At 43.2% G+C, this 27,735-nt stretch overlaps 1 protein-coding gene across 2 annotated transcripts in view; it reads right to left on the bottom strand.

The window, feature by feature from the left end:
- MAP4K5 (mitogen-activated protein kinase kinase kinase kinase 5) overlaps positions 1-27,514 on the bottom strand; it is a 72,176-nt gene extending 44,662 nt beyond the window's left edge. For both annotated transcript variants that reach the window (XM_076345787.1, XM_076345788.1), the window contains exons 1-2: positions 27,247-27,514; positions 5,195-5,252 (exon numbers count right to left, since the gene is read on the bottom strand). In XM_076345787.1, coding sequence (XP_076201902.1) covers positions 5,195-5,252; positions 27,247-27,354 — 166 coding nt within the window. In that variant the 5' untranslated portion in view covers positions 27,355-27,514. The remainder of the gene's footprint in view (positions 1-5,194; positions 5,253-27,246) is intronic.
- Positions 27,515-27,735: the final 221 nt, after the last annotated feature.

The raw sequence follows: 27,735 nt of genomic DNA, 5'->3' as shown, positions 1-27,735 counted from the left end.
TATCCCAGAGAACTAAAAATAAATAAATAAGGAAACAAATGCTGTGAACCTTCCTTAAAAACAAAACAAATCCCCAACAAGATCTCTGCCAAGAGGCTGTGGGTGTACATACGATGGATGGAGATCAGGCTGGCAATGTTTAAAAGAAGAGGTATTAAAAAAAACCCAAACAAACCAGAAGAAATCGCTTCCCTGTGGCAAGTCACACCAACAACATAATGAAACATATAAGACATGGTCATCAGTCTAATTAAAATAGGGTTCTCAATAGTGGTGACTTTGGGCCAGAGTCTTGCACTTTTCACTGTAGTTTTTAAGGCAGAACCAAGCAAAGGTAGGGGCTGCTCGGCCTCCGACAGTTCCTGCTCTGCCCTCAGCTCTAATGGCAGAGGATTCAGCCTCTGCTTCAGCTCAGTTTTCAAAGCAGTTCTTCAAATCCACAATAAAAACGGACCTACTTCATTTGGATCAGGTGCAGCGACATGAATGCTCGAGGAAGCCTCTCATTACTTTAGCAATAGGTTAATACTGTCCTTTTTCTGTCATTAAAGCATTGCTCTGCCCCATCGCAGGCCTGCTGGGAGACAACCCCAACAGCGGTTCACTCTCCCCAGCACCACTGCCCCAAACACTGGCCACAGCATTTCACGTGCTGCTGAGCAGGGGCTGAGGGATCCCTGCTGTGGTTTCCACTGCATTTAACATTGCCTAATTAGTCTTATCGCTGCAATCCACGTACATAAAACCAGCCCCGGTTTGCTAAGGAAAGGTTAGTAGTCACAGTCACCCAAAGGCAGTGGGGTTTTAGCTTCTCCCCTGAGCCTCCCCACGCTGCTTCTACTTTCAGCCTTCAAAAACATCTCTTTGGCTGCACAGTGAAGTGGATCGCAGAACGAACCAGAATTAAAAATTAACCCTGCACTGAGTCAGGTACGGGGCCCTTCAGTCCTGCATCCCATCTCCAGAGGATGCCAAGGAAGTATTTAAAAACAGACCACACAGGGATGCTTCCCCCAAACACCCTCTCCACCTCCAGAGATTTATGGCTCAGAAAAACCTCTCAGTCATAGATGGGATCTTTGTATTTAATAGTCTTTAATGTATTTTTCTCTCACATGAATTTGTACAGTTGCTTTTTGCACCTATGTAAACACAACTTAATACAACGAGGAGTTTCACAGATCTTGCAGAGAAAACCACTTTCCTTGTTGCTTGGAACCTGCCATCCGTTCGCTGCATCCTCTGCCTCCAAACCTGCTGCCAGCTCAGTCCCCTCATCTGCTTTCACCTAAATACACACCCCAGTACAAGGGATGCAGTAGCATGGGGATGGGATGAAGCACGCAGGGCCAAGAGAACTATCCTGCCCGTTGCTGTGTACTGCCTTTCAGTTCGCAAAAGCGATCCCCAAACGAGAGGAAAACCCATGCTGTGCACCGCATCAAATAACCACAGGGCAACAGGCAGTTCTGCTCCAAAGAGGTTACCACCTAACGAGATCAAACAGCTGAGGATTGAAAGGACCGCTGAAGGAGTCGAAATGGCTTGCAGAGGTCATGCTGGTGGGAGTTAAGGCCATGCCTGAGGTTTCACCCACTGACCACCACTCTCTAGGTCATACAGTCATTAATTCTGGTGTGAGCAGGCAGGTTCAGAAATTCAAGACATTTATGTAATAGGGACTGAGCCACAGCCACTGACATCTGAACTGTGTTGCGTGCATGAAGCTGGATTTGCAGAAGACCTTGCTGACTCTAGAAGATGAGAGGGGTACCACCAGCACAGCCTGGCTGCTCTTTGCTTGTTCACCTGTGCTGGTGCACTTCAGTGGAAACTTCAAGAAAGTAGGAAAAGAAAAGCTGAAGAATCAAGCTGAGCCTTTTTTTTCGTTTATTCACTGGAATTTTTCAAATTTTTCCAACTGAAAGAAATGTTCAGATTTCAGGAACTTTTAACTGTTTAAAAAAAAAAAAATCACTTGGAAATGAACAGCTAGGCTCATGGGAAATCTTACATAGAATCATAGAATCATTGAGGTTGGAAAAGACCTCTAAGATCGAGTCCAACCGTCGACCCAACACCACCATGCCCACTAAGCCATGTCCCTAAGTGCCGCATCTACTCGTCTTTTAAATACCTCCAGGGATGGGGACTCAACCACTGCCCTGGGCAGCCTGTTCCAATGTTTAACCACTCTTTCAGTAAAGAAATTTTTCCTTACATCCAATCTAAACCTCCCCTGCCGCAACTTGAGGCCATTTCCTCTTGTCCTATTGCTAGTTACTTCAAGCAGTCCAGAGGATAACATACTTTTCTTGGACGTGGGAAACCCCAAATTAATTTTTCCATGATCACTTTACAAAAGAGACTAGCCATCACCCTGAACACCAGGCAACAGAGTCGCTCTCATGTGCTGTCTAAATCCATTCACGTTTAATTTATACTAAAAGCAAAAAGTATATGAAAAGTTTCAGCAGAAATCCTTAAAACCACCTTGGAATGCCTTACAGGTCAGCAGGGAAAGCAACATCCCATGAGGAGGGAGACACAACTGCCAGGTTTCATTGTAAATAAGACAAAGATGGACCTGAACTCCTCTTCCCCTATATTCTCTAACCACGTGATAGATGGGGGCTCCCGCTGCATTTCCCTCCCACTCTATAACCAGCACTTCAGTCTCCCTGATAATCTAGCTCGAGAGGAAGAAAACAAGGGGTGGGGTGAAGCCATCAGAGCACTCCATTTTAGAAATGTTCCCAGCCCTTTTCCCCCACACCCCATTTTTATTTTGGTAAAAACTACTTTAGTGAGTTAACCCAAATTCATGCATAGTTGCTTGACCATTTCAAAATGGCTGAAATAGCAAAAAAAAAAAAAAAATAATTTGAGAGATTCCATGCAAGATTGTTATCTTAACAAACATGAAGGATTTTTTGGAAGACAAAAAAACCCCAATTGTAAAGACATTATCACTCTTCCCTCAAAGTTTTGATCTAGGATTTCACAACCAAGAAATACGGGGTGAGGCACACGCATTAAGCATTGATCCTCCTGTCAAGGTTTGAAAATTATTATTCAAGGGTAACAGACATGTTGGAAAAATTTAGCTGGCCTAGAAGTCAGCTGGACAATACTAAACTTTTATGAAAAATGATCATACTTACTGCTATTTAAAAACAGTCTTCTCCGAATCTTTATTCATATGGCTAAAATAAAAATTTTATAACATTTGGTTTCTAAGACTGACTCTCCGATCACTATCTATACCACTGGTCATAGAGTCCTCAATGGGAGAGGAGCTGGTCAGATGTCTTGGGTAAGCACCATAGAATTTGAAAAGTTCTGCTAGCCCAGATTTAATGGAAAGCTGGAAGACCTACAAAATACAACAGCAGGATGGGCAGAGCCATCTGTCAGGACTCAGCTCCTCAGGGACACACATTTGAAGAGACCGGGAGAAGAGAGGGCAGCCTTTCTGCTTATCAAGGACCTACAGACGTTAGCAAACCCTTTGTGTTTAAGAACCCATGATGCCTCTCAACCCAAGTGACTGAACAGAACGAAGCAACGACAAGCGAATGAGACCAATGTATTTTCCTAAGCAAGAAAGAGGAAAATAGCACATCCACCTCACTTGCTAGCAATGTACTGACACTGTGAGCTCCCCATCAAAATTACAGTCTTTTAACACACTTTTAACAGTCATGAATAGATGCTGGTGTTCAGGGACTGGACACACTTCAGTGCTGGTCATCAAAACCTCGAATCACAGAAGACAGGTTGGCAGGAACCTCCAGAGGTCTCTGGTCCAACCTTCTGCTCCAAGCAGGGCTAACCACAGAGTCAGGTCATGTTGCTCAAGGCCTTGCCCAGTCAACTTCAGAAAATCTTCAAGGATGGAGATCCCACCACCTCCCTGGGCCCTGCCCCAGAGCACAAACACCCTCCTCGTGAAGAATTTTCCCCACATCCAGCTGGATTCTCCCTTGGTGCAGACTGTGCCGGCTGGCTCTCACCTCTTCGCTGGGCACTCCTGACAAGAGTCTGGCTCCAGCTCCTCTGCCAGTCCGCCGTGGAGGACAGTGGTTAGATCCCTCTTCAGCCTTTTTGTCCCCAGAGTAAAAAACACTCAGTTCTGCCAGCCTCTCCTATGTCATGTGTCTTTCCAGATTTTCCTCCATTTTTCCTGCCTAAAGAGTCTGTATTTATTCCCTGCAGCACTCCAGTCATGGAAGCTATCTCATTGTGTCTCCATAAATCCTACTACTTTCTTAATTGTCCCTTAATTGCTGCATAGGCTACAGGCGTCAGTCCACAAGCACTGGGCAAGCACACATTCACAGGAGGAGCCTCCCTCAGCCGCTGTCCCAGAGAGCCAGGACCCTGAACAGACACAGCACAGCAGTTCAGGCAAACCACAACCACAGGGACACTAACATGGCAAAGAGACACAGAGGAGGACTACGCTAAGGAGGGATTTGAAAGGTATGCCAGCGACCAAGTAATGAGAGATTACTTCTTCAAACAAATACAAGATCCTCAGGTGGGACTGAGTTATGACTGAGGAGATAAAAAGCTCCTCTCCTCATTGCCACTCAGGACACAACTTCTGATTTCAAGTGTCTATGCAGGACTCAGATTAGGCTTCAGCTCAGCAAATCTCTTGGGCAGCAAATGAGCTTCTCCTGCGTCTCCTGCTTTTAGGAGGAGTGGCACAAAATGCATGGGGAAATGATAGTACGAGCCATCCTCCTCCCTCAGCACAGGTTAGAAAAAAGACGACACATTAAAAAGCACAGGGCTTCGTTTTTCCCAGTGCACCTTTGGTGGGCATTAGCGTCATTGCCTGGTCCCTTCCCCCTTTCAACTCACACAGCCTACCAGCTCCCTACTGTCTCAGAGCTCACAACTTACCATCTGTCCTTGATCTTCTCTTTGTACTAACAACACACTGTAACTGCAACATCTTTTTATGAAACAATCGATAAAGCAGATATGAACAAACAAGGAAATAGTGAGCAGGACATAGCCAAAAGTAATGGTACATCCTGCAGTGCTTCCTGCCATCTAACCACTGAAACTAGAAAAAAACCCAAACACTTCTTTTGTCTGGAGCTTCACAGCTGTGTGAAAATAAACATATGGAAAAAATGAAAATGCAATTCAAAAATACAGAAAAGAATCTAAAACTTACCAGGCTCTAACTTGATTATTTTTACAGCAGCCAGTTCTCCTGTATGAAGATTTCTAGCCTGAAATAAGAGAGTTAAGACATATTTAATTATACTGCAAAGGCATCTCACAGAGTCTTACAAACTGTGAAGATACGCTATGATGTCATGTGTTACAAATATGGCACAATGCAATTAGTTGAGAGCAACCTGGGTGAAGATTATCTGGTTTTGGTATTAGCACAGCATCAACCTAGCTGGAGTTGTGAAGTGTTACTGGCAGTTCCTTTCGAGACTTTAAAAAACGCCAGCTATCTGCCAGCAAATGAGAGTTCGTGCCTCTCAAACACCATTTTTAAGGGTTATTGAAACTGAGAAGTTTCTGCCGTCCCTGCTCGCTGGGGTGTTACAAAAGCGCGGTGCTGCAACACGGACTGTCAGAGCATGGAGCATGCAGTGCTCAACCACCCATCTCATGGTGCTAAACCTCAGTGTGCTCTGAAAGTGGAACTGACAGGTGGAGGGGCAGGGAGAAGCACTGCAGATGCAGCACGGATGAGTCACAGCTCCCTCTGAACAACTTAACACTGAAAACAAACTCCTTCCAGCAGACCCTGACAGAGGCAAGTCGTCCCCACGACCTTCGAGAAGAAGAAGGGGTAGGGAGCTCCAATTAAGCTTTTACAGAACTGTCCTCTCCGGGTACACTGTAAACTTCAGACTGAAAATTCAGCACTGGAGGAAAATGTTACAGGAACCTCAGCTATAGAAAATTTTAAGAGGGGATTTCATTAACGTTTTTAACTCTAGTAAAATGAGCTCTAAATCACTCAGCCACCATCACCAGAGCTAAACTATATTATTTTTGACACACAACCTGATCCAATTAGGCACTGTGGCATTCCCCTTTTGCTGATCACCCAAAGGTTACAGGAGTCTAAACCCAACTGTTTCATTCTTACCCTAACAAACATGCAGAGTCTTCCGAATATATGAAATCTGGTTAAGAGGTAGATTATAGAAAATCAAGGGAAAACTGGGTTAGGTGAAATCGATTTGGGCAGTTACTTAAGATGAGGATGCAAAGCAAATTTGCCCCTGTGGACTGAACTGAAGGAAGCCACTACAGAACAAAACACTTCTCTTGCGTACGGACAAGAAGTCTTAATTTAACAACAGGTAAAGCAAGAACTTGAAAGATGAACCCCTCAGTTTTGTCAACACTTCATCAAGCTTCCAAATCAGGAAAGGCTTTCCAGCCAGGGGAACAAACAAACAAACAAAAAAACCCCCAACAATAATTGGCCTTTCAAAGTTCTGTAGTGCTCAGTCAAGAGATGGGTGTCAAAATGCATGCCAAGGACACAAATACGACTCAACTGAAGTCAAAGAGAACCTGAACAACTGTACCACAGAACCAAACATCTGAAGCCAACAGACCAAATCACTGAACACAGAAACAGATAGTTATCTGCTAACCACAAAGGAAACCTTTACCACTTCTTGAAGTACCTTCCTATCAGACACATTTTTAGACCACAGCAAAATCATTGGCATCCTTCAACATCCAGAAGGAGCACGCATCCAAGCATGGACAAAGGATTAGGACCTCTCTGGTACTGTTACACCTAACAATACCATTATGAAACACAGATGTTCCTGTAAGAGACTGTCATGGTTTAACCTTAGCCGGCAACTGAGCGCCACACAGCCACTCGCTCACTCCCCCCCGGCGGGATGAGGGAGAGAATCGGAAGGGTAAAAGTGAGAAAACTCATGGGTTAAGATAAGAACAGTTTAATAATTGAAATAAAGTAAAATAGTAATAATAATGATAATAATGATGATGATAATGATAACAACAACAACATCAATAATAATAATAGAATACACAAAGCAAGTGATGCACAGTACAATTGCTCGCCACCCGCTGACCGATGCCCAGCCAGTCCCCAAGCAGCAGCCCCCCTGGCCAGCTTTCCCCAGTTTCTGTACTGAGCATGATGTCCCATGGTATGGAATGTCCCTTTGGCCAGTTGGGGTCAGCTGTCCTGGCTGTGCCCCCTCCCGGCTTCTTGCGCACCTCCAGCCTGCTCAGTCGGTAGAGCATGGGAAGCTGAAAAGTCCTTGACTAGTGTGAGCACTACTTAACAACAACTAAAACATCGGTGTGTTATCAACATTATTCTGGTACTAAATCCAAAACACAGCACTATACCAGCTACTAGGAAGAAAATTAACTCTATCCCAGCCAAAACCAGGACAGAGACCAAGCACACACTCTATCTTGGTGAGGCCAGGGAACCTCCACTATCCACACTTTTATCCACAAGCAGCTAAGCTGTTCAGATAAAGGAGATTGCAGTTTCCAGAAGATCAGCTTCATTTCTGAAGTACAAAAAAAAGATCGTATTCCTTATGGATATTCCTTTTCCATATAAGCAATAACTGCCACTGCTACTGTTATGTTGGAGCCTGAAGGAATGGATGTAGTCTGCCAAAGGTCTTTGATATGCAGACTGCTTGGCAGGGACTCGAAGGTTCAGGCCGGAGGAGATCACTTCAATTACTGGCTCTCAGCTCTCACACATGATAGGCCATAGAGCTTCACCAAATTTTATCCTGCTGCTATCCAATATGACCATTAAGTTTTTGCATACCATCTACAGCCTGGACATGGACTATTTCGGGTTTCAACCATCAAACTTTGTCTGCTGGACTGGAAAGCTCTCCACCGGGCTGGTATTTATGAACTAAACACATCAAGTTATCTGAGCCACTTGCCCTAAGACCGGTTTTCTGGTCCTACAGTTTAATCTTCCGACCGAACACATCCTCGAGTTGATGACAGCAAGACCACACATGCTACTTAATGCCTATCATGCCAGCACCAAAGGCAAAAATGCTGAGTATTCCCCAATCCTCAATATCCTTGTTCGGATGCTCACAGATACAGGAACTGTATTAGATCTTCAGTTTAGACAGTCATATTGCAAGCATGCAGCAAATTACCCAAACTGCTTCCCAAGAGACGTCCCGCAAACACGACTGATGGCTTTTGTTCCTTCATCTTGGATTGCACCAGCTTTACACGGGTACACACATCTCTCTCTGCTGTCACTCTTGTTTTTTAAACTTTTCTCTTGCACACCTCTCGGTCAGCTGAAAACTTGATCAATAATGAATTACTGTTACCTTGCACATCATTAAAAATGTAAGAAGGCGAGGGCTAAAAACTGGTTTTCCATGGTACACAGCTAGATATGAAAACTGTCAAATAAGGATTCCTCAAATCATTGAGACATGTTAGTTTAAGAAATTCTCAACTCATTTCCTATGGGTGACTACAGTTTGCATTGTTCTACTTTTCAAAAAAGGACTGTGTAGTATCAAGGAAGTCACAGACAGGAATGCACTACCTCAACATTGCTGGCTTTGTGAATCAAACCTAAAATTTTACTACAGATGATATTTGACAAAAATGTAAGTTCTCCATAATTTCCCTGATGTGAAGAATTAGTTAATGATCTATGAATTTGTCTTATTGATACACTTCTTCATTGGAGGGGGGAAATTGAAGTAAAGCTAAGAAATTATAGTTCTCCTAGTCACCTGATTTACATTTTTAAAACCTAACAGCAAAATACCTGCCTCCTTCCCATCCCCTGCAATTTCCTCAGTATTTCAAGTCTTAATTCAACATTAGCTGAAACCAGCCAGAGGCCAGGGGAGCTGTTCTCCCCTGCACGCCAAGTAATCCAGACCTGCCAATTAACAAGTATAGCTGCTGTTCAGTATCTCATGAGCTATTATTGACATAGCAAGTTATCATTTATATGCGTTTATCACATAAAGATGACATGTATCATGAAATTTGATGATCTCTTCTGAATTCTAATATTTCTAATATTTCAGTCTAATGAAAGATAAAACCTGTTAGATTTCTTATTGCCTTTAATTCTGCTGGCCTTGATTCCTTCAATATGTAAGGAAGTCTCCTAAGAACTCATCGTGACACTAAAGGCTAAAAGCCAAAGCTCAGCGTTTGCACAGCTCCCTCCCACACTGGAGCCCACATCCCCGTCAGCAACGTGGTCCGGCTCCCACGTGACAGAAGTGGAGCCCGACTTCCTCCGCAGATCAGGGGACTTGCTGTAAGACTTTCCCCGAGAGGAAGACAGAGCTTTTGCTATCTGTTAGTATCAATCTTCATTTTATTTAATGAGACTCAAAACTGAAAATTATGTTCCACACTACTCAGAATGAAAATTAAAACTATAGGATTTTGGCAGAAGGATTGCAAAACTCCGACAGTTTTGCCTACGCAAGAATGGGACCAGAACAAGGGCATATTTGAATGAGGTGAGCCACACAGTCAAATTTATTTCACTCAATGTCATATACAGAGTCTATTTACTGAGAAAAAAGAGCTAGGTAGTAGTCTTTTGGCCATCTCTTCTTCAGCTCTCCTATAGCCTGCTATAGGATGTGTGACGGCATCCCACCGAGCACAGCTCTTCCAGAACATTTCAGCAGCTAAATACTAATACTACAGAACATCACACAGAGTCTGTGTTCAAAATAAAACAAAACACAAGTACTCCTCTTTTTTTTGAATATCCCATTGCATAGTTGTAGCGACCTAGGAGATTACATGTCACTAGTTTAATGTGACAGCACAATAATCATTACACTTTTTTCCCCCAGCATATGTCAGCACCAGCCAACACAAACCAGATTCCCTCAAGCATACACACAGCTGCACCAGAGCAGATTAAAGGTTCCTTTAAACTCATGGTCCTGTCTCAAACAGCGGATACTTCAGAAAGTGGTTAAGAGCTCAGCAAGCAAATGGTGACACTTTCCTGATGCACTCTCCCAGCAACCGAATCGGGATCTGCACGGTGCCTTCTGCAACAAGGACTAGCTGCAGACAGAGCCTGTGTTAGGCTGTCAATCCAGGAGCAACACACGTTCTTCCAACTGAGGCACAACGTCAGCGGCGTGTCCCAGCGCCACGCTCAAAAATGAGAGGTGCACTATTGGTAGGACTGGTGGTTTGGGGAGTTGGGAGAGTTTTATGATAATACACACAAAAAATCATCGGGTTTTCCCACAGAGACTTAACTTTCTTCTCAGAACTCCATCAAAAATCTGTCATGGTACAGTAGAACCCAACGTAATACCCATGGCAATCCCTGTGTACGATGCTTCCCACCGTATATCCAAACAACGCACACGAGAAAACACATTTTGGAGAGGACACTTTCTGTAACTAATGACCAGAAATAACATAGAAAACTGTTTCAGAACCAGCTACGCACTCTGCAGTTTTGTTTTATTTATTTTTAAGAATGCAAGCCAGACAATTCCACCCCAGGGGGTCCAGAGTACTAAGCTGCGCGAGATGGACAAAAATTGGAGAATCATTTCACTTGGACATCTGAATGAAAGTTTATGTGCTCAGTCTCCTTGTCCAGCCACTTTCTCCTTCAACACCAAGGAAGAGAAGGGGAAGATTCAGGCAGCAGTATCACTCTCACAGCCTCCAAATTAGTGTTTTCAATTTCCATGGTGAAATCCCCTCCTCGCCCCAACGTAGTTGTCTGATTTCCAGCCTTGGATCAACAGTCCAATTCACCAGAAGAGCCGTTTGTTCAACCATGTCTTCATTTAATCTAATCATAATTGCAGCTCCCGTGGCAACCCTCCCATGCATCCCCATCTTATTTATTCCTTGCCAAGCTTCACTCATCAGTGACCATGATGTTTTGCTGTCTCAAGTGCTGCCTGCTTCTCCTCAGTTACTGTATATACCTTCAAAAAGTACCCTGACCTCCTACCCAGCAACTGAAATAGAAGTTTCTCACCTGCTTTCTAGTTTCCGACCTCTTACACTTTATAACTCTTAACCTGATCTATGCGGTTTTGAAATTCCCATTATGCTGCATCGTTCTTTCCATATGTCACAGTATCATCAAACAGACCCTTGAATTCACCTACCTACGTCTCGGAATTCACATCTACCACTACCTAGAGCTCTCAGCCAACTAGGGTGACCCAAAGAAATGTCTCTCACCTGGGCTGCTCTAAATCCATAAAAACAGATTCCTTTCTGACATGCAGGAAGCACAGTAAGTATTTTAGTTGTGATTAAAAAAGAAAATCCAAAACATTACAGGCATCAGGGGAATAAAAGGGAACAGGATACCTGAACAAACCAAGACTACTGCATATATGTACCAGAAGGCAGGAGCACAGAGACCTTGAAAGAGAAGATGGGATCCTGAAGATGCCACCACAACCAGCCCATCTGTGGAGTAAAACTTCAGCGAGCAACTGCCACAGCTTGGCACAACCACCAGACCTTTCAGCAGCACTTCAGCCATGAGCTTTTCTACATGAGGATTTGGGTTTCGCTACTTGGTATAGTATCCCTCTCCCATACGATACAAACACTCCCATGAACATGCCACATTCTTGTATGTAACCCCATTTCAGCTTTTTTATCCTACACTCAAACTGGTCATGCATAGAGATGAGGCATTTCTGCAAAGGAAGGACTTATTTCTCAAGACGAGACCCGTGATTCCTCACTGTTGTTCCCAGCACACAAGAAGAAGCCCTCAAGAGCAACGCCAGGGTTCTGAGGTCTCACGCTACGCTGCATCCTCAACAGAGAGACCTGCCATGAAGGACAGCAAGTCCTCAGGGGGCCTCGGTAACTCTAACACAACAATAACTTTTGAGGGTTTCATCATTTGCTTGGGTTTTTTTTGTGAACACACAAACATCCATCCACAAAAATCAGTACCCAGCATGCAATTATTAAGAAATCTAACAGGAACTGCCGGACGGGATTAGGTTTCTGATCTGCTAGTTTACCCTTTATCCCTCAAATAAGCAGCAACTGACGTGTTAGAGAAGAATTTGATCTTGGTGGATGGCAACCTGCTGGTCTGTAACAGAATTTGAATTACATCCTAATGCAGAAGTTCAAATAAGCGTTCCTACTGTTTATCATAATTAACTATACAATTTTGCTTACTCTTACGATTTACATAAATCAGTCTGTCAGTTTTAAAAAATGCTCTGCAAACAGAGCTGGAAAACTATCAGGCAGCTAAAGCAAAGAACAGCAACGCTGGACATACTCTTAATAAATGGAAAGGAGAGGCTTGTACTTCTGAAACGCCATCTCTTTACCAGCTGAGTTTAACACCCAGACAGTAGAGCTGGGTATTCATTAAAAGTCAACACATAACTGGAAAGCTTCTCAGAAAACCCAGCTTAAAAGCAACAGGAGTTAATCCCCACTGTGTGAGCCTAGAATTGCTATCCTTCACAAGGATACCGCAACCTTTTGCGGTCCTGTACAACATTAGGAAAGCACTTTTGTAAAAGAAATCAACCTCTCCAAAAGCTCTGAGGAAAAAAAAAAATCCTTGAAAATTTGCAAGTAAAGATTAACCCAAGCAGAGAGGCCAGTTCTGACTGCTCACCACTGAACACGATCTCCTGAAATGCTCACCTGAGCAGCACCCTGCAGAGAGTAAAAGGCTGCTGTTTGCTCAGAGCAGATGAAGACCTTGGTGTCGGGGCGGTGCACAAGCGGGAGAATCACCTATACAGGCCACGGAGCGGCTGCAGAGCTCCTCTGCCTGGGCTCCAGCCAAAAATAGTAGCTCCCGCTATTGCTTTCCAGTTTTAGACTGAACAGAGAGCGTGCTGGTTCCTGTCCCGGTACCAGGCAGCACACCCCACTAGCATCCTCAGAAGACTCGCAGAAATGGTATACGACCCATGTGTTTTTTTCCTGCATCCCCCTGTATCTTACCTTCGGAGGCATGCATGTACCAAACCCACAGAGGTGCAATTGCTGCAGAGTTTTGTGGGTTTTTTTCTTTTCTTTTCTATAGAACAAAATAAGCAAAACCTAACCAAAATTCCCCATCCTGAGAAGGCCTAAACAGAGTACTGGACTGAATAAAGACCCCCCTGCTCAGTGCTGAGAGCATCTCCATTAACCAATGCTGAACACATTTTTCTCCTTCGTGTGAGAAGGTCTATGGATGGATTAAAAACGTAGAAGAAGGAACAAAAGAGGACAGCTTAAAAAAAAAAAAAAAAAAAGGTGGGACGACTCCATCAAATATTAATGCAAAACTTACTGAATGGACTGAGATTTGTGCCAGACAGAAACAACTGCCTCTCCCATCCTGAGTCCTCACAACGCTCCATTCATCACCCAAGGTGTGCCAGGGCAGCTCACATGTGAAGCAGATGTCCAGCTAGTCTTTGCTGCTAGAAAAAGACACCTAACAGCAATTTCTAATTTTCAGGGCTCTTGCTCTTTTAGGAAGCAGAAACACCCGGAGGCAATTGTTCACTCCGCAACCTTCCAGCTGGATTTCCAAGATCGAGAGCAGTACCAGGCTCCTTTATAGCGAAGGGCACAGAGGGTTTCAGAAAACAGAGACTTTGTAGATTCAATACACTAAAAGAGAACCATCTCTTACAACCATCACTGTTACTACTTTTCGGGATAAACCAAAAATAGATTCACACACTAATTTTACTTTTTGTATGTATTTCTGTGCCAGCTAGTTTATACTGCAGCGGCACTACTAAGAGAGCCATCACTCTGGATATCAGAGCTGAATATTGTACAAATATTGATTTTGTGGGTGCTCTCCAGATGGACACTGCCACTCTTCGTCCTTCAGACGAGGAACACGCATCAGTACAAAGCAGGAAGCAAACTTCACAGCTGCTACTCCCTATTTCCACGTTTACAGCACTGGCAGTTTCCCTTACTGAAGGAGCAGAACCCAGAATACACGAAAGTACCAGGGTTTAAATAAATTCCACGTTAAAACCCGAAACGCAGTGCAGCAAGATCGGCGACTGGCACTCCTAAGCACAGCCGTAATGCAAATAAGGCTTGAATGTATTTACTTTTACTGGCAGTTGGTGAAATTTAGATAGTATATCTCTTGCAGAGAAAACTGGGAGGAGGGGAACCTACCTTTCACTCACAGACTTCAGACACTTTCTTACTCAAGGCCAATTAACTCAAGCAATAAGGGATTAAAAGCTCATTAATGATGTTAGGCCAACTCCTTTTATTCCAGCACAGAAAACCAGACTAAGGATTTGTATAAGCAAAGTGGCTTTACAGTTCTGCTACAGATCTCAGCGACCACTAAAACATTTAATTCTCATTCCTAGCAATAACTACTGAAGGACAAAGACCTACGGCAATAAGGATAACAATAATAACAAAGCAAAGAGCAGTGCACATCTTCACAACATTTATTTAGGGGAAAAAATAAAATAAAAGAAGTCAGCTATATGCTTCCAAGTAAAGGTTGGTTATTCTCCTATTAAATTTTTTTGGCAGGTCATCATTTGCAAAGTATTTGGCACGATCCTTCCAAAGTTGAAAAGTTAAAGCTAGAAACAGACCCTGACCACAAAAGCACTATTTAGCAACTAATGCAGCACAAAGATACAAACAAATACCACATGAGAGAAAAAAAAAAAAAAAAGAGCCCAATTTTGACTCAGTTGGAGCAGACCGCTGGCAAGAACCAAAACAAAAAAGCACTTTTTCAAGTTACAACTATGTCCATTAGATTGTTTTGAAAGGCTACTAGAAATAGCTTACCTTCCTGAGGAATCATATACATTTTTTAACATAAGATCACACAAATGAAAGAATGCCCATGAAACTGCTAGTATACTTAAAATTGAGCAGATGTCTAACAGCTTTACTGGCCAGGGCATAAAACAGGGGAAAGAAAAAAAAAAAAGAAAAAAAACCCCCAAACTTCAAACTTATTATTAAACTACAAACCGAGATTGATTGATGGATTTTAAAAGGTTTTATTCACCAGAATATAGGAAGAATAAATGTAAGACAATTTTATTTTATTCCTACGTTGACTGCATAGACTACGACACATGAAAAAACCCCACAGTATTATGGAGTACAAATTCAAGTAACATTAAAAGATTACAGATTTTATCAGCTGCAGGGGAATTTATTTATTCCTTAGAGATGAAAGAACTAAGAGATGCGTCAGCCAAAATATTTGAAGCAAAGCATCTACGTCTCTTCTTTCCACTGAAAAGAAAAACCAGTGAGTTGATCAGGCACAGCACTCAGTCTCCTAACATCCCTACCAAGTCAAGACAGCACTATTAACCCCACTTCATGCATACGGAACTCACATGGTAGACACCAACATTTTATTACTTCAGGGAAGCTATGACGAACTTATGATTATTTGTACATAACAAGGATGGAACCGCTAAGCAATATGTCATAGTCACGCAGGAAATCCATGGCTGGGATCCAAAGCACTGGACCGTGCTTTCCCATCACAACAAGGAATCCGGCTTTCTAGGCAGGGAGGAAAAAGAAGTTTCTGAAGGAAAAGGCAATGGCTTGCCTTTTTTTTTTTTTTTTTAATTAAGCCACTTGTGTTGCATTAAAGAATTTTAAGACCATCGTTTTACTTTTTTGACACCAACGAAAAAGAAATTTTTTACTGCTTTGCTTTGTAACCATGAGCTAACGCACAATAAGATGTTTCTCTTCAGAAAGACAGAACTGAGGAACCGCTGTTTGCATTCTAAAGAGGAGAAGAAACTACAATTCAGAGATTACAACTCTTATACCATCACTATCTGCATGCAACTTCCTAAAACACCAGAAATACTTTTGGACATACTTCCAGATTACTCCGAATAAAATATCCAAGTGTATGCATTTTGCTGGGGTTTTTGTTTTATTGAAGCTATTTTGCCTAGAACTGCAGTGCTTCATGCTGTAACTGAGCCGTGTGTGCAAGCTCATTTTTAACTACAGTGGTTGGGCAAACCCCTCGAGCTTTTCATGTCACACACAGGCTCTTCTGCAGTACCAAGCCTTCCAAACACAGGGTACAAGTCTATATCAACTCCTTTTCCTTCTTGTAATTTGTTTGAGAGAATCTAGAGGTGCAAGTGAAAAATGTAGATTTAAGTAGGGGGGGGGGGGGGGGGGAATCTAACTTCAACAAAGCTGTTCACTAATTGCCTCCTTAAATTTCAATTCCTCAGAGATGAACTAACAGTTACAAAACTAAAAGGAACAAACCATAAAGTTGTCTTCATGAAGAAAACAGGTCTGGGTGTTTTGTTCTTTGCTGTCGTTATTGTTTAATAAAACAGCGACCAGAATAGAAAGAATAAATAAAAAAGCAGCTGTGTAAAGCAAAGGAGTTAAAAGAAAATTAGTTAAAAAATAGCAGCAGTGAGATTCTTCTTCTGTCCTAAGATTAAGGTTTGGTTTGCACCTGTACTATATCAATTGTCACCTTCTTGGGGCGGAAGATGGGTAAGACATAACGATTGCCTCTCAGCTTCATTTGTGTACATGTGTATACATACTACAGTGTGCCTGCTTCTTTCTGGCTACTGGGACGGTGCCACTGTTCACCTGTTTCTACTAGAATGAAACCCAACATTTATATACACCATCTTAATTTTATATCTTATGATGATGAAATAGTGATCAGTAATATTTCTACTTCAGTAGGCAATTCAAAATCACAGCCTGGAATTCTGTTGAAATAAACAGAAATTACATTTTATAAGTTTTTTAATGAGGAAAATTAGAACTTTTAAATGTGCTAGATACATGAGAAAGGTTAAGTATAAAGTATGTTTTGCACTTACGCTGATTAAGTAAAGAGAGGAAATATGCTGCCATTTCATTACAGATGGTATCTTTCATGATTTTACAGCTATCTTATGCTTTCACACCTTATTTTTAGCCAGAACGGAGGAGAGAAAAGTAAGTGTTTTGGGTTTTTTTTTTCCCCTCAATTTTGACTGATCCACTCATTTAAATGATGTAACTTGAAAAGAAGAAACAAATTTTTTCTACAGGTTAATCTACAGCTGTCAAACACCGGTTTCACTTCAGTAGCCTGGTTTCAAGCACTTGGCCATTGACTTCCTCAGTTTACTGGTTCAACTTTCCTTAAAACATGGACCAAAAACATGCTGCTCGAATAATATGCATGCTACAGAAATTATAATATTACAGTAAATTAGGCCTGATGATTTAACTGGAATTTTAAAAGAAATCATTTTTTTCTTTTCAATTTTAATATACTAGAGAACATCTTCATCTTGCCTTGTTCCTCTTTGCCTGCCTGTCCTCCTCCTCCTTCCAAATTCCACCCCTACAGGAGCTAACTCTGCTGCGCAAGTCAGCACAGTCAGTCCGTACTCAAGACATCCCAGTGTAGGATTTAGACAAACCTCAACACCTACAGAATGAGAAGAAGGAAAAATTTATCTTCATGTACCCTAAACAGGTGGTTGGTTGTGACTGCTGAAGCGATGGCAGATCATAAGACATTCTCAAGATCTCCCTACCCATCCTCATAACTCCCTTTGTCCCCAGTTTGATATTGTGAGCCAAATTTAAAAACAGACTCCCTAGACAGGAACCGTTTGGCAAAGTTTTAAAGGCACTATGTTAATCTAAACGTTAGTCATGCCTCTTCACAATTAACCAAGAAGCAGAGGATCAGAACTCAAACAGTGCTCTAAATTTAAACACAGACATGCCTGACAAAATGAAACAGCATTATCAGAAACTGCTTATCCTGTCTAATTACTGACCCAGCCTCCTCCTAAATACCTGGTGAAGGTATTTTGACTATGCAGATACACCCTGTCCAGCCTCAGAAACCCTCACCCCTCGTGAGCTGCTAATGCTACAAAAGCGATGCCCATGTAGTTGAGCCTAGTTCAGTTGCCTCCCCCCATGTATCGTATCATTATCCTCTCCCCTGCAATGGAAATCGTCCTCTTAAGGCAGGGGGCATTTAAAATAGCAATGTTTCCTTCACAAAAACAGGTTTAAATGAAAAGGGATCTCAGCTGTTTAAGAGAGTCTATCATTATATTTAAATTAACAACCCCCCTCTGACAGACAATACAACTGTGAATACCTGCAAGTGATACATCAAATATTCTCCCCTACCCCACCATAGACCAAGTGCATCAAAAGAAAAATTTCAGCTGCTACTGTTTTCAAACCCCTCATAAATACAACACAAATACCTGAAGCTGTCACATCACTGGAGAGCAATGAACACTCATCAGGCATTGCTTCCTGTCAAATTTTATTTCTTTAAGTTTTATCAAGACAAAGTACATCTGTAAAAGATGGTATGGCCGCACCTTTATTCTTTCTACCTACGACATTTACTTTTCCGTGCCTGTGCTTTACCACTTATCTTCCCTTAAGATTAATGACTAAATTTCCCAAACATCTTTGGGAGTCTAATGATTATAATTCAACTATCTTGCACATCTGTACATTAAAGAGCGAGTTACGGCAAATGCAACACAATTCTGTATTGCTTCAATAGCAACGACCAGCGAACAGCCATACTCACAGCTGAGAACAGAACAAGAATACAGCTTCTTGGGGTGGACCATCACATTAAATATAAGAAGAAATGATGCCTTTAATGCTGCACAGGAAAGAGCGACACAAAGAAAGTTCAAGAACGATTTCTTACAAATAAGCCAACAGAGTCCCCCTGCAATGACCTCTTTGCTCTCTGAAGATAAACAGCACCTGCCTTTCTGGAATGTCTCAAAATTCACATTTCAACAGGCTACAAATCCAGCTGTTCACACTAACCTGAAAATATGTTTCATTCAGCTTTCTGGAAATATCCAGCCAGATCTTCCTCATCTCTATGAAAACATGAACCTTCTCTACACTATATTCATGCGGAAGACACGAAAATAGACTTGGGAGAAGAGTAATTCCAACATGCCAAAATATCAAATATGGCATTAAAGATGCCGTTTTGACAGATCAGTTCAGTAAATGCAGCAGTTCTGGCCACCAGGACCGCGGGCCAGCTCAAAGCTCTGAGGGATATCCCTGACTGCATCTTGCATGATCTTTTCACTATCTTCAGGAGCAGAGAAGTCAGCAGAAACACATATAGCAACACATAGGATAACAGACTAGGGAAAAGTACTGGAAGAGGCTAAGGCTTTGGAACAAAAGCCTTGGCACTTCTTCTTCTCCCTCTGTTGCAACAATTTCAGGTTTTTTTACTGCCTGCTCTTGATGTACTGACCAGCATCTGCTCAAACCATATCTTAGCGTCCCGCAGTCTCAAAAGTGAGCAACTTCACGAGATCTGTGATGCTAAATGCACTAGTCCTATAATTCGACTACCTCTTGACACAGCCAAGAGGAACATGCTGTCCTGCGTCCGACGGCTGTTAGTGGTCACTGACTCAGAGATAAGATGTTAGCCCTTTTCCTAATGCCCCCCCCCGCCCTCCTAATGCTTCCACGTAAGCAAGTCCCCTCTTGAATCCCTTTCCTTGGGATTTGACAGGGGCAGGATGGAAACAGCACCCACAAAACAGATTTGCCCCTGACCTCCGGTCCCGGCTGAAGGAGAAGCCGGGAAGCAATTCCTCTGCTCTCCCTCCCGTGCGCTCTTTTCACCAAAAGAGTGCGAGAGCTCCAGAGACACGGTCAAGCCTCGGCTTCTTGGCACGGCGTTTTCCATCCGCCACGGGGGAAGGTAAGCTTCAGCTCTTTGAGCAGCTGAGAAGGACCCTGCAGACACTATCCACCATGCTGGATAAAATGAATTACTCTAACGCTTGGGTGAAGGAATTTAGAAAGCTGAAGAGCAGAATGGAAACCTCTCTGTACCAAACGCTGAAATTTTCCCCAAAACGATCTAGGAAGGAAAAGCAGTTTATCCAGCCACCATACGCAAGGAGCTCCCGACAGCTCAGACCTTCACGTGATGGAGACATTTCCTGTGGGCCAGCTCCCGGTGAACACGTGAGCAGGCAGGTCTGGGTCTCAAAATGATGCCAACAGGCTAAATATTATCCAACAGATGAAGATACTGATTTCACAGAGCTGGTTAGGTGGGAATGGAGTTAAAAGGTGTTTCACTGTCAGCGGAGCCGCTCTGCTATTTTGATAAACAGAAGGGACTCCAATTTTTCAGACAAGCCACTCTTGAACAGATTCCCTAAACGAGAAAAGGGAAAGGGGGTGGGAGATGCATGACAAATAACGCTGTATGGTGCTGCCTGTGTAAACATGCTCTCCAGTCTAGCACAGCACAGCTTAGAGAAAAACGTGGTGGTACATAATATAGTCATTATAATTAGACAGATTGAATTAACCTGTCAGAAAGATTACTCTACTTGGTGAGGCCAAATGGGAAGTTCAGATAAATGATCTCTGCAATACCTCTTCCATAGGTACGCTCTGCAAGGAGATTTGGGGAAGGCCTGGTGGAATAGATTGTCTTTTGCTGTTTTTCAACTACTGTCAGTGTCAGGTCTGCCTTATTTACCTACTCCCATTAAAAGCAAGGTAGCATCTGGATTTATATATAACAGGTGCAAAATCTTGAACGAAATACCCTGCCCTTCTCATTGACTTTTTATTGGAATTCCAGAATGCACTCAGGACCACCAAAACTGCCACAAACCACAAATCAAAGGCTGCTGCATCCACCAAACCTTGCTGAGTGCTCTTATTGTTAGGAATCCTTCAGAAATTGGGGAAGAACTATTCTAACTTCTTGAAGAAATATAAAATCTGAAATCCTAACAAAATGGCAAAGTGTGAGAAAGTCTTGGCAATCTAAAATGCAAGGCATTGAGGCTGTCTTGAGTTGATGAACAACTTTTATGAATATGGAGACCTACCCATTTTGCATTGTTCTCAAATGGAATCACCTTGGGTTGATGCTGCCTCTTCTTTTCATTCACAGCCGTAACCAAGAAGCCAGGTGCCAAACACGAAAAAGGTAAGCAAGCACATTTGTTTTTCCAGCTGCAGAGCCGTCCGGACAGTTGCTGGTGTCAGCAAAATATGCTGGCAAACTCCATGACGGCCTTGCTAACAGGAAGAGCTATTCTCTCTGACATGGATGATCTGTGTACTTCTATCACCCACCTCTGCCGATGGAACTGGGAATCACTCAGACACCCCGTGCTATAAATCTTGGACACATTCAAAGTTATCTGAATGTGTTGGCAATGAAAACGACCAGTGCATCTTCTGGAGACAAAGATGAAGTAGATACTGGTATGCAAATGTTCTGATCTTTGACCTGTTCTTCCTTCTCAGAGATTTCCTCTGCTGTTGGGAGGGTGGGTGGTGTGTGTGTTTCAAATGGAATGTGTTTCAAGGGGATGCATGAACTGCACTATTCACTTCCTCTGAATGGATCTCTCGCGTTGAAACGAAGCTTTGGGGTGGAAGGCGGAAAAGGCACAGCTCATATAAAGCACCTCTCGTGTTCCAGACTCGTCTCCAAAAATGTGTGCAACATGCAGGGAACAAAAGAACATGTTCTGGTTAACTCCTTCCTGTGCAATTCCACAGGACACCTCAGCCTCCCTCACTGTACCATGAATAAATGAGGAATAACAAAATCATCTACCCGGCAGAATGTCTCCTGAAGGATGAGTACTAGACAGTAATACCGCAACTGAAGACTGCATCAGAGACAAGGCTGGTGCCAACAGGACATTAAACTCAACAGAACAGACTCTCAGTTCCTCCTTGGCTTAAGAGATGCTGGGCACAGCCTTGGTACTAGCTGATGGAAGCACACTGAAAAGTTGCTACCACTCTTTCTTTGGCTCCTCTGAGGACCTAACCCAGGAGGACAACTCTCTTCAAAAGAGCTGGAAATCAGACCTTATTTTTAAGGTTTCGGAGACTACCTGTTTTTGAAAGTAAGAGACAGGGAGAAATAGACATAGGGAGAAACACTCTATTCCCACCACATAACCTACCATTAACAGAAAACATGAGCAATAGGAGGTAATATTTAAAGCCAAACAGCTTTGAATGTTCCACAAAAAAGACCAAATGCTTAATAAGAAAAAAAACTTGCAGATTACAAATGGAAAAGCAAGGGCCTCCCCCCAACTCCTGAATATCCTAACAGAGGGTGTCAATAAGCCACTGAGCATCTTAGTTCTCAGCAATATATACATCCTACTGACTGCATCCTAAAAGAAAAGCGTGCGATTCCCCAGAAGAGAAACTCCACAGCAACAAGAAGAAACTCGACAGCACTGGTTTGATGCCATTCTAAACACCCTTCGTATGGAAAAACAAGAGTACGCAGAGTTCAGGCACGGCTACAGCAAACACTGCTAACCAGGCGGCTTTGATCTGGAGAGGAAGGGTGGAATCCCCCGATGTGACAGATGTTTTACGGTAATTTATATGTGTAAGCAATGTCTATTCACCAGGGACAGAAGTGCTGAATCAGGGATGGCCAATCCAATTGGTCTGCAGCTGCCAAAACATATTTGTATAAAGTTGGGAGTATGCAATCAAAAACTATCATAGCCATAAGTGTACTCTGGTATTAAAACAAAGCCTTAATACTCCATTCTTAACCTGTTGACTTTAAGTAGTAGAACGCTTTAACCGGTAAGTTTCACAGTTCAAAATGATCTGTGAAATTCAACTGACATTAAGAATTATTTTCAAAATATCAAATACAGGTTCTCAACAGCCTTTGACTGCACCAGGAATTATACACCAGAGCTCTGAGAATAAGGCACTGACCACACAAGCAGGGCTGAAACCTGACTCAAACTGGACAGAGTCCCACTTTTATGGCAACCTTTAAAAAAAAAAAAAAAAATTTTTTTTTAAAGTATATTTGAGCAAAAGAGTCTCTGTCTGCCACGATCCAATTTCATTGCTCACTATTTTCCTGCAGCAAACTAGTGTGGCAAAACTGCCACTTCAGTGGCAAACTAGTACAGGTTTCTTCTAAGATAGTGTCTTTACCTGGTGCAGGAGATTAAAAAAAAAAAAAATCCCAAGAGAATAAGAGAGACTGAGCAGGTGACTCAAGAAGGAATGAAATTTCCATGATATTGAATAAAAATGCATCTCTTGTTTACAGATAGTTTCTGCTATTAATTTGGTACATTACTCTCCCCTTGTGCTTACTTTTAAAGAAAGCCACTGTAGCACTGTTCACAACCCTGCTTGGAAAAACCAAAACAAGACAGCTTTAGAATTGCTGCACAAGGTCATATTTGATCATCGCCTCTCAGTGAGGACAGACATCCAGCTATTCATCCCGCAAAAGCAGCCTGCAGAGGGTGCTGGGCTGAGCAAATACATGATCTTTCAGCTCAGCTGCCAAACAAGAGCATTCAAAAAGCCAGTCTACATAAACCATCCTTTTGTTCCCCTTCTCCAAAATCAAAGATCAGTTAAAATTCTGTTTGGGGCATTTGCCTTAAAAACCACAAAAAACCCAAGCCCTGTGTAGCTGGGGGAGAAAGAGATAGTGGAGGTAGTAGTAAGTGGAAGTCTTTTGTTCCCCAGCAGAGTCAACAGGCTGACGGTGAAGGCACTCACACGTGTAGAAGACTTTAAATTCCTTTTTATGTGTGAGGGGTGGTGACCCCACATCTCTCACCACAACACAGGGTATTCTTTCCCCTGTATCTCTCCACCAAACCTATTCCCAGTCATTAATAAATAGTCAAATAAAAACTCCGTGCAGGAAATCCCAGTAAGACACAGCTAAAGTAAATTATCGCCCTAATACAGCACTTGTTTTCTAAGTCGCTTCAGGACACCAACATCTACAAGTACATATAACCGAATGACTTGATGTTCCGATGCAACCGAATCCCGCAAGCTCACCAAAACAGGCCAGTCTTACAGTATCCCAAGTACTTCCAGAAAATATCACGGACTTGCAGAAGCACGCGCTTACAGAGCCGATGATATGAACTTGTTATCAAAACTGGCCTTGTACAAATTAGACTACAAGGCACTACTGAAAAGCTGCAGGTTCACTGACAGGTCACGCTGGCACCCATGAAAACTCATCAAGACCTGGGATCTAACCACACTATGGGATAGGATCTGACAGACCACTTCCTAGTGCTGGAGATTAAATTCCATTTACAGTTTCTAGTGGCCTTTTTAATTTTCTGCCCTAAGACACTGGTCAACTGGATGTTTCTGCATTAACCACACGCACACAAAGTCTATTTCAGCACGACCGTGCAGATACATGAACAAACTTACATCAATTTTAAATACTGCTTTGAGACTTTCACGTATATGACCAAGGAGGGCAAACAGAAATCTCGCCAGGAAAGCCAAATTAAAACCTCACTTTTGTAGACCTCGCCTCTGCAGTGTTAAGGGATACGATGCTGAGGATGCTGACCATTTGACAGAGAGTGGGGACAAAAAAAAGACTGTCAGCGTATTATTAAGTTCCAGTGAGTACCCAATCTTCGTTATTACAGCCTCTTTCAGAAGTCAGCAATTCAAGAGGGCTTGATACAATACTTTGAGAGATAAATTATTCCAATGGATTAGAATTGGCTTAACAGTAATATCCTCTATTAAAAAGAAAAGAAAGCTTTCCCAACATGGATGAGACAACTAACACATTAGGATTGTAATGGAAAGCGTACTTCCAAGATTGGCAGACCCAAACTTGGATCTACTTACACACGCTGTGAACAGATAAGAAAATAGTTTATTTATGGATGGTTTCTCCCACACCCTGAAATGCATTTTGGGGGGGGGGGACGGGGGGGGGACGGACCAACAAAAAAACCATCAACAATCCAGTACTTATGAACAACCCTACAATCAACTACTGTGTGCCATGTGACAGACAAGAGAAAAAACCCACAAACACTAAGAAAACACATTTCAGTTTTAAGCTTCCATAGTGGTAATGAAAAGCAAAGTGGGTAGATTTTTAGAAAGGCCTTAAATATTCTTCTGTAACCTAATAGTGAACACAAATATTTGCTTAACCTCCGCCTTCAACATCCAAAAAAGAACTAATTACTCTAAAAGCTACCAAATGCCCCAAGAAGAATTTGAAGCATGAACCACCACCACCAAAAAGCATTTGAGGAAGAGGCAGATCTCCCACAATCAGAAAGGCTGTCTCATTTAGCCATCCTAAAAACAACTGCACTGGAGACGCTGGTGACTCATTAGTAGTGATGGAGCAGAGAAACCACTTGAAGAGGTGAGAGGAAAATTCCATTTTAATTTAAGAGCGCTCTCTAGCAAACCTTGCCTGAGTTCTGCAACATAACAACAATCGGATATTCACTAAGAAACACATTTTATAAAAACTGACAGCCCTCAGCAAGCGCAAGATGTGCCACCTGTGCTAAGAAGAGACTTACCATGGACTAAGAAAAATAAAAATACAATGTTTATACGTTAAGTCCTTTCAAGAAAAAAGGCTTCCTCTTAAAATTACTTTTAAAATTAACATAACATCAATTACTTTAAAAAATAAGTTTGCTTTGCATATTTGTCATAACAGCCAGTGCCATCCAATTCAGTATTCCCTCGATACAGTTCCTCCCTGTTGCAGGGCTTTATAAAAACAAAGAGCAAACCAGTGACCTAGAAACAAATGTAGGCTCTCAAATTACTTTAAACTCATTAACTTTATACTTGTTTTAGAGTCATAACAACGTCTAAAAAGACTGCCAAAGACTTTGATTTAAATTTGCCAGGTTGCACTACGAGAGAAGGTTTGGGTTTATTCCTAGCTGGAACTGTTTCAGGAATAGAAGGCACATTTTTCAGAACCCAAAGAATGGAGGCGGGGGGAGGGTTGTGGTTTTTTTTTTTTTAAAGGGGATATGTTTACATGGCACAGAGCAGAGCCATGCATTCAAACCAGCTCCGGAACCGGAAGCTGTATGACATGTCAGCACAGCTCTCTGCTAATTACCAGGATAATGAGAAGCAGAATATTTCTTTTTCCACAAAGAGATGACAAAAAAGTACTTCTCTGCAACACAACTAGTTATTTCTCGTCATGCTGCCCTGTACTATGCAGGCATACCCAAACAGACTACCTCAAGGTATGCTGAGTTTCAGATTTATGAAACGTGAAATGTCCTTTTAAAGGGTTTGGTGCTAGATTCCCTAGCAAAGAAGTTGACTGATCTGTGCACAGCACTCTAGGAGAGAAAAAAAAAGAAAGAAGGAAGGTAAATATGCACCATGAAAACTTTTAAAAATAACTCCCCGAGGCCATAAGTAACCATTTCAAAGGGGTGGTGAGAACAAGATCCATCTATAAAACTTCAATTTGAACATTAGCGAAGAGCCCGCCCCCACCATGAGCAATTACCGCTGCCTTTCATGTGGCAGAGTAACACACCTTTTCTTGGTACGGTTGGTTGTGTCAGGTCTATTTTAAACACACTCAACAGCATTACAAAGCAAAACATCACAGCCACCCTTCCCATTCAGCTGAAAATGCAGATTGCCAAACACAGGCCAAAAACTTTAAGGCTTTCTTTGTAAGTAACCCAACCCTTAAAGCTGCTGAGCATCCCTGACGCTTGGGGAAGGGGCTCCTATCTCCCAGAGAAGCACACAGAGAGGAACGTGCCATGCCTACACCTTCTGTTTGCCATGGCTGTGGTTCTGGCGACGTGAGCACCAGTCCGCACCGTTTCAAGAGCACCTACTGGATTTGCAGCGTTAACTCTACCGCGAGCTGTAACTCTGTTCCAGCTTCTGAAGAGCTTAAATCTGCTTCTGTCTTTTGCGTGCTATTATTAACCTCAGGGATAAACCTGCACCCTTTTAATCAGGTGCTTTAACTGATACGTTCTGGAAGCAGGTACAGCAAATAGATATCCTCTACCTTCTTTAGCAGTAACATGGAAAGTATCACCCGCAATATTCACCAATTCAAACCCCTAAGAAATCCGTGAGGGGACCGCTAAGACGGACCCTTCTCCAACGCTGCAAGCATTAGTCAGTCCTTTTAAATAAAAGCGTTAGACGGGGAGGGAAACCTCACGCTTTGTCAGAGATGCCCCGAGTCCACAAGTTTTTCAGGAGCCACTCATGTCCCAGCCGGTCCCTTGACACCCTGAGCCCGGCCACGCCGTGAGGAGAAGCCCCGGAGCAGAGCCCGGCGCGGCCCTCCACGCCGCTCACCTTGTAGACATCGCCGTAGGTGCCGCTCCCCACCCGCTGGATCAGCTCGTAGTCCTGCTGCGGGTTCCGCCTCAGGATATCGCCGCTCGGCCGCGCCGCCGGCTCCATCTCCAGCCCCGCGCAGCCCTCGCCGGGGGAAGGGGAGCAGCGGCCGCTTTCCTCCTCGCCCCTCCGGCCGGGGATGCTCTTAGCGCGGCAGCCGGCCCATGGCTCCTGCGGCGGAAAGCGCCTGCTGAGGGGGGCTCCCGGGGCGGGCTCTGGGCCGCGGCTGCCGAGACAAAGGCAGGCAGCCGGCGGTTACCACGGCCGTTGGCGGCCCGGCGGCGGGGGCAGCGCCCTCCGCAGCCTGCGGCGGCGCCCGGGGCTCCGCGGGGCAACGGAGAAGCGCCGAACCCGGCGGGCAGCAACCGCCCCGGCCGCTGTGGGGAAGGAGGGGAGGGAGGTCCCGTCCCGCCGGCGCTGAGGAGGCGCCGCGGCCCGCCCGCCGCC

The sequence above is a fragment of the Aptenodytes patagonicus genome, chromosome 7 (assembly GCF_965638725.1).
Source record: "Aptenodytes patagonicus chromosome 7, bAptPat1.pri.cur, whole genome shotgun sequence".
In the NCBI taxonomy this organism is placed as follows: Eukaryota; Metazoa; Chordata; class Aves; order Sphenisciformes; family Spheniscidae; genus Aptenodytes; species Aptenodytes patagonicus.
Note: the sequence above shows the minus strand (reverse complement) of the source record. Positions and strands in the feature narration are given on the sequence as shown.